The sequence below is a fragment of the Myotis brandtii genome, unplaced genomic scaffold (genome assembly GCF_000412655.1).
Source record: "Myotis brandtii unplaced genomic scaffold, ASM41265v1 scaffold645, whole genome shotgun sequence".
In the NCBI taxonomy this organism is placed as follows: Eukaryota; Metazoa; Chordata; class Mammalia; order Chiroptera; family Vespertilionidae; genus Myotis; species Myotis brandtii.
The window spans coordinates 1,461,800-1,479,219 of NW_005370488.1; the positions used below are offsets into that span (position 1 = coordinate 1,461,800).

General features: G+C 36.8%; 1 protein-coding gene across 6 annotated transcripts in view; it reads right to left on the reverse strand.

The window, feature by feature from the left end:
• BMPR1B (bone morphogenetic protein receptor, type IB) overlaps nt 1–17,420 on the reverse strand; it is a 219,215-nt gene that overhangs the window by 126,933 nt on the left and 74,862 nt on the right. The window contains exon 1 of one of the 6 annotated variants that reach the window (XM_005880652.2): nt 13,433–13,456. The exons of the other annotated variants lie outside the window; for them this stretch is intronic. Within the exon in view, the coding sequence (XP_005880714.1) occupies nt 13,433–13,451 (19 nt within the window). The 5' untranslated portion in view covers nt 13,452–13,456. Of the gene's footprint in view, nt 1–13,432; nt 13,457–17,420 lie in introns of those variants that run through there. 6 annotated transcript variants of the gene reach the window in all.

Below are 17,420 nucleotides of genomic sequence, written 5' to 3' on the forward strand. Positions count from 1 at the left end.
TATATACACACACACACACACACACATACTGTAGCATAATTCACCACATTTTACAAAAATGAGATTCAGAATAATCCTGATTATCATTTTTATCTAAAATAATATAGCGATTATGAAAAAACCTTTTGTTATCTAAAATTCATATAAAGATTAAAGAGATTTTTTTTTTCAGAAAAATGAAAACTACTACTAATAACACCAAGAACATAAAGACAAAACGTGCCTGAAGTATGAAATGGTGAGAAATCATGCATAAATTGGATAGAGCCAGCATAGAGAAAAAGTAAATTTGTACAGAGGTACAACTTTACAAAGGTGTTCTGAAGTCTACACCTTTTATAATTTTAGGGTTGTTCATAGTGTTATAATTTGTGATTGAATTCCTAAGATTACAGAATTGGATCTTATATGTGATAAAATGTGATATATATGATAAAATTTTTAAAGATTCAAATATCAACCTCCATATACTACATAAAGTATGAGTGAAGATATAACGTATACACGGATTATATGAGGGACCCTGACATACTGTCAAATGTGCTGTGATACATAAAGATGCAATCATAGACCTATGCTAGCTGTAAAAAACCTAGACCAGAGTTTAACAATGAGATTTGCTATCTTAAAATAAGCTATTAAGACTGTATCAAGTCTTTTTAATTCATAGGATAAATCTGGTCAATGTTCTTCACTTTCTCTTGATAAACCAAACTATGGTAAACAGAAATATGATAAACAGAAAGAAAACACTATTCCAGTGTATAGAAAGTGTGAGCACAATTACACAGATAGTCAAAAAGTTATTCCCAGCAAAAATGATGTTCCTGAAAATCACTTTGAAATTTAAAAACTGACTCAGAAATCCATCCCATTCACCTTCTCTCCTTCTGACAAAGTGCATTGGAACCTTCTGAAGCAGCAGCCTATGGAAAGGAATTCCTGTGCAAAATGCTGAGTCTATCAGGATACCTACACTTCTACAAAACTGAATGAGTGAATGCAAGCAAGCCAGCTAACCAAGTCATCAGCATTTCACTTTCTAAAACAGCGGTGCTCAACCTGTGGGTCGCGACCCCTTTGGCAGTCGAAGGACCCTTTCACAGGGGTCGCCTAAGACCATCCTGCATATCGGATATTTACATTACGATTCATGAAGTAGCAACGAAAATAATTTTATGGTTGGGTCACAACATGAGGAACTGTATTTAAAGGGCCAGAAGGTTGAGAACCACTGCTCTAAAAGATATATATTTCTGTTCACAAACCATTAGGTCTCTCTTAATTCCAATTAATTTCATATCCAATCCATTATATCAAAACCTGGTAGTACTATATCCAAAATATATCCCAAACTGAACTACTTCTCACCACTGCCACTGCAAAGACACTAGGCTCAGGGTACCATCATGTATCTTGCGGAAGCTTAGAGAAGCTTGCTCTTTCGTTTACTGATTCTATTATGTCCTGCCACCGACTGAGTTCTCCACTCAGCAATCAAAGTTACATATACAAAGTGTAAGTCACATATTACTTCCCTGCTTAAAACCTCCAATTACAAATAAAACCACACTCGCTACAGTGGCCAACATGATTTGGCCTCTGCCTGCTTCTTTAACTTCATTTCCTATCACTTTCCCCTTTGTCCAAAGTGTTCCATGAATGCTGGTTTTCTGCCTACCCCTCAAACACACCACATTCATTTCCTTTCATGATTCCTATACTTGTTTTCCTAGCTTATCCTCATTATTTAGGTTTCAGTTTTATGACCATTTTAACAAAAGTAACCACCGACTTTTCTAACTTATTTTTTGTCCTTCAGATCATTTGTCTCTTCCTGGCTTGATCATCTTTGTTTCTGTATTTATTATCTGACTCATCCTGAACATCAGCACTTTTCAGGCAGGAACTCTGTCATGTTCACCACAGAGTCCAAAGCATCTATAACTCTGCCTGGCACACAATTGGCACAAGGGACACTTTTGGAATGTCTGAAGTAAGGTGGAGTATCATATTGTATCACAGATACAATAAACTCTTGCTGATTGTGTTCTGGAATGGCTTGGGCCACAGACTGAGTAACTCGGCAGGCAACCCTCACAAGGGCGGGCGCCATGGGTTACAGGGGAAGGAACCGGCACCGGAAACCCCTCTCCTGATCCCATGAGGCTTCGGAAAGCTTTCCCTAGCGCTGACCTGGGAAACCCTGAAAGGCGGGGGACTCGCCTGGCAGAAAAAAAATTTAATCTGAAAAGCATGAAATATCTTCCGTTTTCAAGATCAATCCAGAGCAAGATCAGATAAATTCATGTTACTTCTTCCTTTGATACACAAAAATATGTGGTGTGCAACTAGAGATTCTAATATATTAGCTACTAGAATCATCATTACTCTAGTCTAGTAGATAAGAATGTTGGCCTCCTGGGCTATATTACAGGCAGATTCAGCAAATCTGAATGCAACTACTTACTATTAGTAAGTAGTGTCATCTTGCTGAATTTTAAAGTAGAATTGTTAGCATAATAAACAAAAATATGTGGTGTGCAACTAGAGATTCTAACATATTAGCTACTAGAATCATCACTACTCTAAGTCTAGTAGATAAGAATGTTGGCCTCCTGGGCTATATTACAGGCAGATTCAGCAAATCTGAATGCAACTACTTACTATTAGTAAGTAGTGTCATCTTGCTGAATTTTAAAGTAGAATTGTTAGCATGGTCTAATGGAAAGGGCCTTGGACTGAGGGTCACAGATCCCAGCTCCACTGCAATTAGTCCCTCAGCATCAGTCCTGCGAGGAAACAGAAACCTCCTTATGCCTCACAATACTGTCACACACACCAAAGGACATATCCCACGGGAAAGCGTGTAACCTGTAAGAATGTGCACAAAGTTAAAGCCCTCCCATTAGAACGTTCTCATTCACGTAGTATAAACATGCATATGTTAAAATATGTTTTGTTGAGAAGTCTGTTTCACTGGAGCATATGCTTCAAAAACCAGGGAACCCCAAAATGTATTACACAAACACGTATAAACACATTTTAAAAGAAGTGAGTTTTGAAGGCTTCCATCATTGCTTCTAGATCTGAAGTAAGTTCAAGGGTCTTTGACATAATAGTTGGAAAGAACATATAAATTTAAAACATTTTGCCATACTAGAAGTTTTGTTGGCAGGCATGTGCTGTATAGAAGGCAGAGGTCCCAGAGGAGAGGGAGAGGGAAGAAAGGTATGAAGAGGTAAAAAAAAAAAAAAAAAGTTTGGTGTGTGTGTGTATGTGTGTGTTCAAGCTGGAAACATGTTAGTTTGATGTGTGTGTATGTGTGTGTTCAAGCTGGAAACATGTTAGGTTTCATTTACTTTGAACTGTATGGGGTTTTCATTAGAAATAGGAAATACTCTCACATTTAAGAGAATAAACATAATGGCAATTTACTATAAATAAGATATACTGCATTTATAGAGGTAAACAAAGCACTTGAAGTTTTCCTCATATAACTTTAGAATATGATTCTGCTAACAGGGTAGTTTTCTTTACATACTTAACAGCTCCAAGAGATTACTGGTAATCCATAACATAGTCCTACCTATAATAAATCAGGTTGTTCTCTTTTCCTCTGTCAGAGGAAAATAACTTTATATTACATCTTTTCAATTCATTTAAATTGGTAGTAGTTTTGTGGCATATACTATTTGATATCATTTTAATAAAGTCACATTTAGAACTCAATTCCCAGTCTTTTTATACACTCACATTTCAGAAAGTGCATTAATGCCACAGAAATCGACTTCTTCATAGGCACATGCACTTATAAACATTGCAGATATAAAAAATTTCCTCTCATAGAAGATAACATTGCATCTCTGGACTGGGCAGATCATGTGACTTTTTAAAGACTAAATAGCAAAGACCACCTAGAACTTCAATACAATTTTCTTCAATTTCATATTTTGGTTCAAATATTGAACATCTGCCAAAATACACAGAAACAAAACAAAATGTGCCAAATGATTGTATAAAAAGCACACTGTAACAGAAATTGAGAAATGCTGATTAAGGTAGTTTCTTAATCAAGGTAGTTAGCAAACACATCTGTTTTGGAACACTTACCTAGTAACTGCACAAAAAGGTGTTTTCTAACAGCCACTACTAAGACTTGCTTCCAAATGGGGAGTTTTCATATTTTCTTTCCAATAAAACAAAGTGGCCCTTTAACAACCATATGGTCCTGTGCTCTAAAAGAAGTTTCATTCAGCAGCTATTTTTAGACGCAGATTTCCTTATAAAATATACTGCAGGCACGAGCTGAATGCGCCTTCGTGTTTCTGTGGACAAAGCCTCCTGCGTCTCCCAGCCTCGGTGGGCCACAGGGCCTGTCCTAGCTCTCCTCTCCCAGCAGCGAGACATTAAAGATGACTGAACCGTTTTCTAAACAACTTACCTTTCATTTACTGAGAAAGCTATTTTTGGGGGGCATATATATTTTAACAAAAATCTTTCCCACTTCTCACATACTCAGTATATATTAATGTTCTGCTGAGCTCTGTGAATACAACACACTTTGCCAAAAATACCTGAGAATAGACCGGAGTTCAAAAAGCAAACCAGCATCTCTATGTCAGCCAATATATCAAGCAGCATTAACAATGGGGATTTTAAACTTCTGAGGTACAGTGTCACTGTTGTACAGAAAAATATTATTATGCTGCATTGCTTACATATGCCTTAGATAGTATGTGTAAAATATTGCATAGTTTTTAAATGTGTACATAGTGTATCTTCCCTATTATACAAGGAAATCAGTAAGAACTGATCTGGCAACTTTTGGTAGGCCAACGACGAATGCTAGAATGCCAAAAAAGGGTGTTTGATAAGTACTGCTCAGCATATATGTAGTTGTATTAGTGTCATGAATGAAGAATAATGAGTAGATGAAATTTCAACTGTTTAATTTGGAATCAAGATATTATTTCCATTGTAATTAAACACCTGGTTTAAATTTTATCTATGATCCTATCTTGACAAAAAGATCACAAATGAGTAAGAGGTGATAATAAATATCTCAAATCTGATGAACTGAGGCCTGAATTTAGCTGCTCAGCTAAAATCCTCTTGAAAATCTCTAACACATAGCTACTCTGCACCAAGGAAATAATACAAGCTTTATAAACACAACAGCATGTGACATGACACATAGCACCTGTTCTGGTCACACTACATTCTTTCTAAGCCAAGTAACTACTGTGCTTTCTTACATTTTGAATATAAATATAGTAAAACTGTTTAGGCCCTCTGCCCATTTTTTAACTGGATTGTTTGTCTTCCTTTTGTTAAGTTGTATGAGTTCTTTATATATTTTGGATATTAACCCTTTATCAGATGTATCATTGGCAAGTATGTTCTCCCATACCATGGGCTCCCTTTTCCTTTTGTTGATGGTTTCTTTTGCTGGACAGCTTTTTATTTTGATGTAGTCCCATTTGTTTATTTTCTCCTTAGTTTCCCTTGTCGTAGGTGATGTATCCACAAACATATTGCTACGAGAGATGTCTGAGATTTTTCTGCCTATGGTTTCTCCTAGGATTTTATGGTTTCATGACTTACATTTAGTCTTTTATCCGTTTGAGTTTAATCTTATGTATGGTGTGAATTGGTGGTCTAGTTTCATTTTTTTTCATGTATCTGTTCAATTTCCCCAACAACATTTATTGAAGAGACTGTCTTGACTCCATTGTATGCTCTTGCCTCTTTTGTCAAATATTAATTGAGCATAATGGGTTGGGTTGATTTTTGGGGTCTCTGTTTTGTTCCATTGATCTATATGCCTGTTCTTGTGCCAGTACCAGACTGTTTTTATTACAGTGGCTTTGTAGTATAACTTGATATCTGGTATTGTGATCCCTCCAACTTTGTTCCCTTATGTTATTTATTAAATAATCTCACACAACCCAATACTTACATATCCACATATGATTGTTTCTTTAATTGTATAGCATTTCATGGGAAATTTCCATCATCTTCACAATCCAGTGATTATAAATAGTGTTTCATCAGTAGAAGGCATCATTTAGGTAGAGCAGGTTTTTCAATCTCAGCAATATCCACATTTGGGCCAGATAATTGTATTTTGTGGGGGAATGTCCTGTACATTTTGGGATGTTTAGCAGCATCCCCCATTTCTACTCACTAGATGTCAGTAGCACCTCCTCCCATAGGTAAAAATAAAATATATCTACTAAAGACATTGCCAAATGTCCCCTGGGGCAGGGGAAAGGGAATAAAGCTGCCTTTTGGGTTGAAAATCACATATTTAGGTGAAATTCACAGATTTTTATTTTCATTTTAATTGTAAATTTAAATTAAGTGAAGATTCTCTGATTAGGTACAAAACCAATAAATGTCAATATTTTGCATTAAACTATACATATATAATTAACATGCAAACTTATATAAATTTACATTTTTATCTTAAATAATACATTAAATTGTCTCAAGGTATCAATAGCAGAAGCAACTATTTCTGATTTTTCAAAAATATCACCAATTAAGATGTTTCCTTTCACCACTTGAGGTAGATTTATTTTGGTTATGGTCTGGCCCAAAATGGCTAGGAGTAAGTACAGGAAGTTTTATCTGAAAAATGAACATGGACCAAGTCTTATAAATTGGCCCTAGTGCTATTTCCTATCATAGCTCCTGTTTGTTTACATTGGAGTTCTTATAAATTGGGTGTTATTTCCTTTCCACTAAGTTTCAAGGTATTAACAGGGAGGTGTTTTTTTACTTCTTCCTCCCTCCTTTTCTCCTGCTTCCCCCAAATAAACAACGCATTGCTTGGAACATAAGTTTAAGACTGATCCCCAAACTTCGAAACTGTTGTGAATTTATTTTACCTAAACCCACCTTTACACTTGCAAGCATAACAGTCTCTTTAAAATGGAAATGAGCAAAATATGCATCTTCTAGGAGGTACACCTCCTTTCCAACAGAATCATTTATCTAGTCATTTCACAACTAAAACTTGCAAATTCTTAAGTAAATCAGTTCCATTTATTTTGACTTCCTGCCTAGGCTCTTCCTTCCAGAGAAAACATTACTCTAATATTTTCATCCATTAAGTACTCTAAAAGTTAAATGCCCCTATTTAAACAAAATTTCTTACCCTCGCTGCACACACACACACACACACACACACAAGCACAATTAAAGGAAGCGCAGATTTCTCTCATTTCTCTGGATAGAGTTATACTTGTCTAGTTTCAAAGAAACACATAGTACCTCCATTAGAGACATTCATTTGTGTGAGCCCGGAACTAAAGTGGTAAAACAAGTGGCTTTGTATGGAAGATGTAGCAGTGGTCGGCAGCTGCAAAACTGTCCTTGACCAGTGAACTTCCAGTGAAAAAAGCTGTTGAAAGTTCATGCACCCCAAATGCACATTCATTATAATTAAACAAGAAGATTACACAGACATTGCTGACAAGGATTATCAAAATAAAACGGCGCCACCTGCCCCTTGCTCTCCCATTAATTAGTACATAGTCTGAGGTGCCAATTAACAAGAAACAGAAAAGGATCAGTAAACACAGCTCAAGCTGAATTTGAAGATTAACTCTTCCAATTCAGGTCCCATTATTTAAGCGGACTATGTGGATTTGCCTATGCAAGCCAAAACTGAATCCTAGGCAATTTTTTAAAAGGAAAACAGTATCATTAGGAAGACACTTCAGTTGTATGAAATAATTTCCAAAATAGCTGTCCAAAAAGTTCCTATGATTCCATGAACAAGTGGCCATTCAGGATTTCACAGAGATGCAAAATACTAAATAATCCAGACAATTCCAGTGACTGAAATACTTTCCCATTATAAATGACAATTCTGTGGTAGTTAATATTAACTCTGGAAAACAACTAGAGTACTGTATGGTTAGTAGTAACTAGCAACGCCCCCCCCTCGACCCCCGGCTACTAAATAACAGTTTACAGGCCCAAGACCACAGATTTTTTTAAAGTGAGTAGAGTAAATGGCTTCATTATTGGTTTTATAGAACTATTATTAGTTACTCTTACATTCGACCAGTCACTCTTTTTAAAAAGTATTTTCCAAAAATAATATAGGTATTTCCAAACACTTCCCAGCTAGATCTGTAACTTCTCTATAGATAGTATTATTATTCTGGAAACCTAAAATTATTTCTCAAAATAAAAAGCACCATAAATACAAATTATGAACAAAATGAAAATGCAAATTTTATTACACTGTTACAGGTATACACAGGTGGCTAATATAGTTTTTAATAACTAAATTTCATTATTTAATATTCCAATTTTACTTGTAAAATAAAATTTGCTTTACTTAATGTGACTTGATTTTATTAAAATGACAGTGTTTTCCTCAAAATTTAAAGAGGATTTCCCTCCACAGAAGCCTTCTACATCTGTTTACCCGTTTCACAATAGTATTTTTCTCTTTGATGTAAATGTAAGTTTATCTAATCTCTAGAGTCACCATTACTGTAAGAGAATGTACTCTATAACAATAATATTTTCAAATCCTCATGAAAAAATGTAGAACCTTGGCCTGAAAGCTATATCCCAAGGCCATTTCAAGACCCAAATTCCACAATGATATTACAGCATACATTGTGATACATGTGAATAATAACCTTGAAGAGCTGCTGAAAGAGTTAAGTTAGATTACATGGTCAAGAAGATTCCTGGAAGGCCACAATTAAATAGCAATGCTAAGGGGAACTGCAGTGGTTTGCCCAGGAAACACCTGAATCATTACCTATGACAGGCAACACTCCTAACACCCACCTTTGTGCCACACTGCTCTCTTATTCATTAGGTCCGGTATGGTGAAGCCTAAGAACCTGCATCCTTAAAGAGCACACCTGGTCATTCTAATACAAGTAATATATGGCCCATACCAGTAGTGCCCTTAGATACGGGAAAACAGGGTCCCTATTTTGAGGATTACACTTTGGAGGTAGTGGCTCCAATCCTCTTCTGGCTGCATGATCCAGGTTCCAATGGGATGTGCCTATCTGTACCTTACCATCCCTCCTTTCAGATCTCACTCTGCATACCTGTGACCCCAGAATTCTCTTCCCAAAGAGCCAGAGAGAACAATCCTAAACCAAAAGGATATCCAAGAGCAACTAGTACTGGCCATGTGAGACAGGATTTGGACAAGACGGCTGAGATATCCACATATGCAAGGTAAGTCCTTGGTGGCACAGTAAGAAGGAAGAGGGGAAGATCAAGGGGGGGGGGGGGCAAGGACCAGGGTCAGACATCTCTCCCAAGCCAGCAGTAGTACAGCACAAGATTCAGATAAATATGGGAACTCTCCATTGGAACAACTTGGCCTTCCAACTTCAGGTTCATTTGAAGACTTCAAAGGAGCAATGTTGTCAGGAAGAGGAGATGCCTGCATGGTTAGCCGAAGACTGAAGATTTGAAACCTTGCAGACTCCTCATTGGGCATTACATGTGATGTCTTGGATAGTGGGGTTAAGGGAAGAGCACAAGATGGCTGCGCAGCTGAATACCGAGTGGAGAAGAAAGAACCTTCTCTTATACAAGGAAAGCAAAAGTGGGTGTTTTCTCTGTGTCAAATGTTTGGAAGAGGTTGGAATGGCAAACAATGAGGATAAATCCTCTTCCCTACACTTCTATCTTGTCAAATCCTCTTCCCTACACTTCTATCTTGTCTGATCAATGCTGCTTTGTCTCCCTAGAATAAACTGGTAGAAAGATGATCATTCTGAATTTGTGCTATCCACAGTTATTTGGCATAAACTGTTGCCTTACATATATTTTCCTAATAAGTTAGATGGTATATTTGTCAGGGTAAAAGGATAAACATATTTTATATAATATTGTTAGCCTAATTTGTAACCTTTAAATATTTTGGCACATGGTATGTAATTCTCCATTTGTATTCTTGCCCCAGGCTTTGCAAAAGTTAGGGGTAGATCTGGAAAACACTTTGCAAATCCCTTGTTAATACTCTCTATCTCTCTCTTTCCCATGCCATTTTCGTGTCTTCTCCTTACAATCCATATATAAAGAAAGGGGAATGAAAACATGACATACTTGTTCAAGTATTAGCCAATCACTGCAATAGTGGCAAATGGCAAAAACATGCAAATACCAAGCTACATCTCCGTATTTGTCAAGATGAAGCAAATAGGAGAGATATTCAACAACTTTACCATAATGGGGTAAAGAGAATATAACACATGAACCTGGCACTAGAGGAGCTTAAAAATAAGCAGGGGACACAATCTTTACTTGAAATAACTCCCACCACCTAATAAGGTATCTGGGGGACAAAAGGTATATAGTAATTATTACTTGAATGTATCAATAAATGAAAAAGAAAAAGAAAAGAAAATTTTTACTGAGACAAAACTAAGCAACATCACTCTCTACCTAGGTGAAGAGGACCCTGCTCTAATCTAGAGTCTAGGTAATTATCAAAGTTGTTGTCTTCAGGATTCCTTTCCAGTCTTAAAAAATATTAAGAACCCCAAAGAACTTTCGTTTATGTTTATTTTTGTCTGTTTCTTTTCGATTTTTGATTTTCCATATTAGAGATTAAAACTAAGTCATATATAATTATTAATTTTAAAATAACAATATAAATCTATTAAATGTTACCATAAATATTTTCATGAATAATAGCCATGTTCCCTCAAATAAAAATAATGTGGTGAAGATTATCTGGCTTAACAGAAGACAGATTCTGAACTCTGCTTCTGCATTCAGTATGTTGTGACTAAGTTGCTTTGGTTGAAGTATGTCAAAACAATCGGGTCTCCCACAGATAGAGAGAATTGTAAAAGGGTTAAATATTTCAATAGCCCTTCAGATATTGTGGATGCTCTTCCTTGGTACTGCCCCAAAACTCAACATGTAGTAGTTTCTTAAAATTTAATTGCGATGTCAAATCTGATCCTAACAATAAAATATGTGTATTTTGCTACATTAAAAGCATTCTACTTCCAGGAACTTGAAATAAATATTTTATCCATTATAATATTATGCATCAATCACTTTGAAAATATCAATAAATGACAAAAATAATATTTTTACTGACTCATGAAGAACTTGCAAGAGTTAACACATTTATTTATGCAATAACAAAAAGAAATCACATCTGTTACTATCAGCACCAATATCATAAAAATGGCACATCAAAGAAAAACAAATTAATCAATCTGGTAACTAAATAAATACAGTGATAAATACAGTAGTATGAATATTAAATTATTATATTTCCTCATTTATGGTACAATGTGTAATCCTGAACTAACTAGGCAAAAATCATTTGACATTAGAAGAAAAAAGGGATGGATTTCTGAACTTGAGTTTATACTGAAATGTAAAATGTAAGGAAAAAATTTTTTAAGAGAAAAAAAGATATTTTACATATTTGGATACTCTCAAGCTCATGGTGGCAATGACAAGTTTTCCAGAACTGGACTTACTTGAATTTTTACTTGAAAGCTCAAAATATATCAGCAGCACAAATACTGTCAATTTTTTCCTTGATAGGCTCACTTCATTCATTTTTAAGAACATGTGCACAAAATATTCAAGCCTAAATTGCCATAATTAGTCTGTCAGTCATTCTTTTATTAAAAATATTGATCCATGGAAAAGAAATTAGTTCAACAACGATTCCTTGAGTAAAACTGTTTTACTTGCAGTGTGCAGTATCTTCAGTAGGCATTGAAAGGGCGAGGCATACCTTCATTTCATCACACAGCATATTAAAAAGGTATGTACTCAGAGTTGAGATTTAATAAGTTGATAATTTTCATTACTTTATGAAGGACATTTTAAGGTTAAAAGTTCATTTTTCTTTTTTCTTCAAGGGTGTGACAGTAAAGAACACAATGGTGAACAGTACACCTGCTGCCACCACTACCTTGGTTGGCATCGAGATGCCAGCAGCGTTCTCTACCATTGCTTCTGAACCATCAGAGCAAATGAGCCCAATAAAAAAGGTAAGTATCATCTCAGTATTATTATCAAAAGAGTTTTGAATTCACACATGCCCTGAAAGGTTTTTGGAGACCTTTTAGCGATCCAGAGACTATCTTGAAGGCCACTATTCTGGCTGCGCCTTCTCATATGTACTAGAGAGCCCACTGTATCCCCACGCCAACCCAACCCTCATGGATGACACTCTGGGTAGCACATAGCCATTTTGTTCTTTAACAGAGTATCTCCTTTAACTAATATGTAGGAGAAAAATCACTGGGAAATACTGACATTTCAAAAAGGCATCAGTTTTAAGGTCAGGAGATCGGAGCACTAGTTAACCCTGATAGTAAATATCTGCAATTCTAATCACTTGATCTCCAGGAATCCACTTTATGTGTAAAGGATTTCAATTGAAAATGTAGAAAGTCTCTTCTAGGATGCTGATGTTAAATGATGAGATCAGGTAAATGGTCTAATATGATTGTGCTCACATAGAGCACTGAACTCAGTCTTCCTTGAACCTTATCCACAGGCAGGTTAATGAGCTTTCCACTCTATATAACTGCAAGTAAATTGAAGAAGAATGTCACTCAATTAACTAGTTGAATATTAGTTGGATTTTAGCATAATATTAAAATTTAAACATATTAATCAAGTTAATATAGGTGTGATTTTTTTCATTGCTTCTTAAATCATGGTACTGAACACTCAGAAAAGATAATCTTTATTAACTTATTCTTATTACCCTGGAACCTATATTTTGGGGACAGAGTCTATTAATTTTAAGATACTCCAGCTTCTGAATTTGGATGCTGATATAACATTTGCTGAATTAACCAATACTAATCATAGAATTTAGAATTAGAAGGTACTTTAGCGTTAATTTAGTAACAGGATGCAAAACTGTTGCCATTCTTTTTTCTCTCTCAACTATTACAGAATCATTTATTCATTCATTTAACAAATATTGATTTAGTACTTACATAACTGTCAGGCACCACTCTAAGCTCCAGATATATAACAATATATAAATCAGAGTCCCTGGCAAATTGATCACTCAGTTGTTTTCTACTGACACAGACACAGCCTCAGAATCCTCAAAACTCTGAACCAAGGCACCATGACTAACAGAATTTGCCACCCAGGTCCAGCTAAATATCTGTATTTTAGGCTAATAAAGTATCTGAGACGATGCCAGATGCTAGAGAAGATCCCAAAGAAGTAAAAGATAGTAGTTTCCACAGAAAACCCACCATCTATTTAGGGAAAATAATATATACATATGTAAGCAGATACATAATACAAAACAGTACGACAAAATGCTAATCTTCTAATATAGAATACAAGTGCAACAGACATCGAGTTCAATGCAGGGTGATAACTTCACACAGCGTCTCTTCCAAATCCACCACCTCTTTGCCCTTACTATTTGCTTCTATTCCCATGCACCAGTGGTTCTGTTCCAGAAGTTTACATCTCCTGATTGTCTTCAATCATCCTTACGAACACTGCTCGCTCCCTTAGCTGTACCGTATGTGTGAGATCCTGAGGAGCAGGGCAGTCTCAGTCCTTGTTTCTCATGCAGGCCAGCCTCTCGCAGAGGACAAACAGCCAGCCTGGGAGGCATCTCTGTGTGGGGCGGGCTGTCTCATGTGGCGAATGCACGTGGGCCCTTTAGTGCTCAGCCGTACCTGTCAGGCAGCCAAGGAGCAAATGTCTATGTTTTCTCAAAGGAAAATCAGATAAAAATTATTTTATCCAAAATAAAATCAGTTGGAGGAAATACATGAGGAGCCTTGCAGGGCTGGAACTTAAAAGTTAACTATAAACATAAAATTCTACGACTTTTACATAACCAAACTGGACAGATATTGTCTCCCATTGTTGGATGGGGGGAAAAATCACTTTTGAAAATCCTATTTACTAACTCTGTTCCTCTATTTTGTACACCTTCCTAATTCTCCCCAGGCCATACAATGTTACTTCGGTTGAAGAACTTGTTACTTAATGGAAAAGCTGCATGATGGTTTTAACACAAGACAAAGACATTTAAAAATAACAACCAGCAACATAACTCTCCCCTTTAAAACCTGATTTCGACATTTTTAATATTATAAAAATGTAGTCTTCCAGGAGCTCTCTTAAAAATGCTCTTTACTTATTTCAGACCGGTCCCTATTTGCTTTTATGGGAGTCAGCGTTACTAACCTAAACAGTGTTCATTATAAAGAAACTCTTTTCTCAGAAATTTTGTTCTTTCCTCCAAGTACTATTGTGCTATCTTTGTGTAAATACTCATAATTCAGCCTGTGTTATAAAAGTCTATAAAAGATATAGTAAATGAAGGACAGATGTTTAAAACATTGGGCCCACAATGAAGTTATAAATACTGCTAGCACAGTAAATTCTGTGATTAAATTTAGTCTGTTTATGCAATAAGGGTATTTACACAGCTGGAAAAGTACCAAAAATAACTGTTGTAAGCTAATATTAATTCAAAATCAATATTAATTAGAAGCAGCCTAGGTAGAGTCATATAAAATTGTCTGATGGCTAGGTTAAATGTTTATACTTAAGACTGCAAATGAATCAAATATATCAAGAATCAATTTCCCTTTGATTCATAAACCCTGTAATTATTGAAATAATTCAATTTATTCATTTGTGTCTTTTGACAAATTATTGCCTCATTTTCTCCTGCCTAAAACACATAGCTTTCCTTGGGCAGACCTAAGGTTCTGAACATATTTGTACCTTGAAACACAGACTTCTTTAGCTGGTCCCTGAGTTTCTCAGTATCTAACATATTAACAGGAATAGTTATTGTAATCTCTACATGGAACCATGCATTTTAACTTTATGTGTTAAGAACAAACAAGTAGAATTGTTTTCTCAGTTTAGAATGCTAATGAATGTTAAAGCTATCCACCAGGGATAATTCAGGATAGGGCACCTGCACATCAAATTTATGACTAAAGAGTAATGTCCATTTTTCTACTTACCTATAACATACTTCCACCAATATCTTAAGTAGAATATATGAGGCCAAAAAAAATATAGTCATCACCCATTATTCATTCTTCCCTTCTTCCTTGGCAAAAGAATCCTGGTTTTTCAGGGCAGCAATATAACCAACTAAAAGACCATGATGTGGTCATTTGATTAAAAGCTGGCCAGGAAATGTAACCAGAGGTGGGACATCTTGAATCGCTGCTTACCAGAAGGTACTTGAGTAGGAGATTTATCCATATGACCTATCCCTCATCTCTCCTTCTGTCCTGCTGCCTAAAAATTGAACGTGACAGCTGGAGCAGCAATAGCAACCAAGGACCATCATGTGTCTTTGAAGATGGAAGCCCCGTGCTAGGGGCTAGATCCGTGATGTCTATGGAATTGCCACACCCTCCTTGGATTGCCTACCTCTGTACTTATTTATATGAAAAAGAAATAAACTTCTCTTTTTCTACCGTTATTTCCAGTTTCCATTACTTGCATCCAAATGCAATTCCTAAATGATAGAAAGATTATATACAGAAGATGAGACATTAAACACATACACTATGCCCTGATAGTTGTTGAGGATGACCCTAGTCTATCACATAAGATGTTACAAGTCTAACACAACTTTGATCTATATGTGTGGGGAGCTGATATAGGGTTAAGCCTCGGACTGACCTGTGGGCAAAGTCACAAACAATTCCCAGCTTAGAGGGCACAGTCCTCTTAGCATAATTAGGCTTGACCTTATGAGGCTCTCTAGATCTTATCTGGGAAGCTAATGGGCTGAGGGAAGTGCAGGAAGTAGCCAAAACAAGTGAAACTCACAAGAACTGTGTAACTATGGAAACCACTACCTTGTTTACCTCTCACTATAAAATAAAGGTTCAGCTTGCCTTGGCATCTTTTTCTGTGGCCTCAGCCAGGCACAGGGAAGATTCACGGAGACTAGAGAGAGCTATGCTGATCATCTGAACACTGTCTCCGTGTAAATCGTTCTTCGCCAACTCCGTCCACACTTTTGGGAACCCCTGGACCTGATGGGGCTGGACCCCAGCATATATGGCCACCAAAACTTACAATTAAGCAAATATTCCTTAGCTATTACTAAATACTTGAGTGGTTTTCTTATTAGAAGCCCTAACGTAAAGACACGCCATTGCTCTGGAGTATGTGGGTATAGAACTCTCGGTTGCTTTCAGTGCTCTGGAGTTTAAAGAGCTGTTCTAAGGGCTGGTCTAATGAAGCTTCATTTGGACCAAGTAATTTCTGAGGAGCAGAGACGCTAACTCCATTGTTATTGAAGTTCAACGGTATTGAAATTGTTTTCTGAACTGGGGTGATTCTGGGAGCAAAGTCCACCAAGACACTAAAAAGAAAGGGAAGATCATCAAAATAAGGCCATGATGGGGTTGTTAGAGAAAACTGGTTGCAATAGAGTGGAAAACTGAGGACGTTTCTCCAAAACAGAGAGGGCACTGCTTCAGGGCACGCAAGAACTTATCCCAGCAGGAGCAGAAAACACACCAATGAACAACCATCCGCGGGAATGTATGTAAACAGTCTTCCGGAGAGACACAGAGTGCAGGCACACAATCACAGCTGTGTGAATGATGGTGCTTATTACTTTCCAAGTACGGGATGACTATTTACACGAGGAGATGTACCACCACTTCCTCTAAAACAGTGGTTCTCAACCTTCTGGCCCTTTAAATACAGTTCCTCATGTTGTGACCCAACCATAGAATTATTTCCGTTGCTACTTCATAACTGTAATGTTGCTACTGTTATGAATCGTAATGTAAATATCTGATATGCAGGATGGTCTTAGGTGACCCCTGTGAAAGGGTCGTTCGACCGCCAAAGGGGTCGCGACCCACAGGTTGAGAACCACTAAATATCTGTGCAGGATGGTCTTAGGTGACCCCTGTGAAAGGGTCGTTCGACCGCCAAAGGGGTCGCGGCCCACAGGTTGAGAACCGCTGCTCTAAAACAAGCCCTTGCTATATTTTCTATCTTGATAAACCATACCAGCATCCATCCAATTGGCCAGGTCAGACAACATGTGAGTATTTGTCACTATTCCTGTTCCCTACTAACTGGTTTTTGCTTTTTAAAAAGTCTTTATCGTTCCCCCTATCTTCCAGCCCTCTGCCTCTGTCTTAAGTCAACATTTTCATTAGGTCTCATTCTGTTCACCCATTCTCCATGCCAAGAGAGGGACTCTTCCCAAGTGCAAAATCCCACTTTTCAAGAAAAGGAAACTGAGGCCCCAGAAAGTTAACTAGTGTCTTTAAAGTTCATGCAATTACTTGGTGGTAGAGGAAGGCTGAGAGCTCAAGCTCTCTAACTTCAGAGCCTACCCTTTTAATTACTTATCAAAATCTTAGGACTCTATCAAATAAATTATCAAAGTA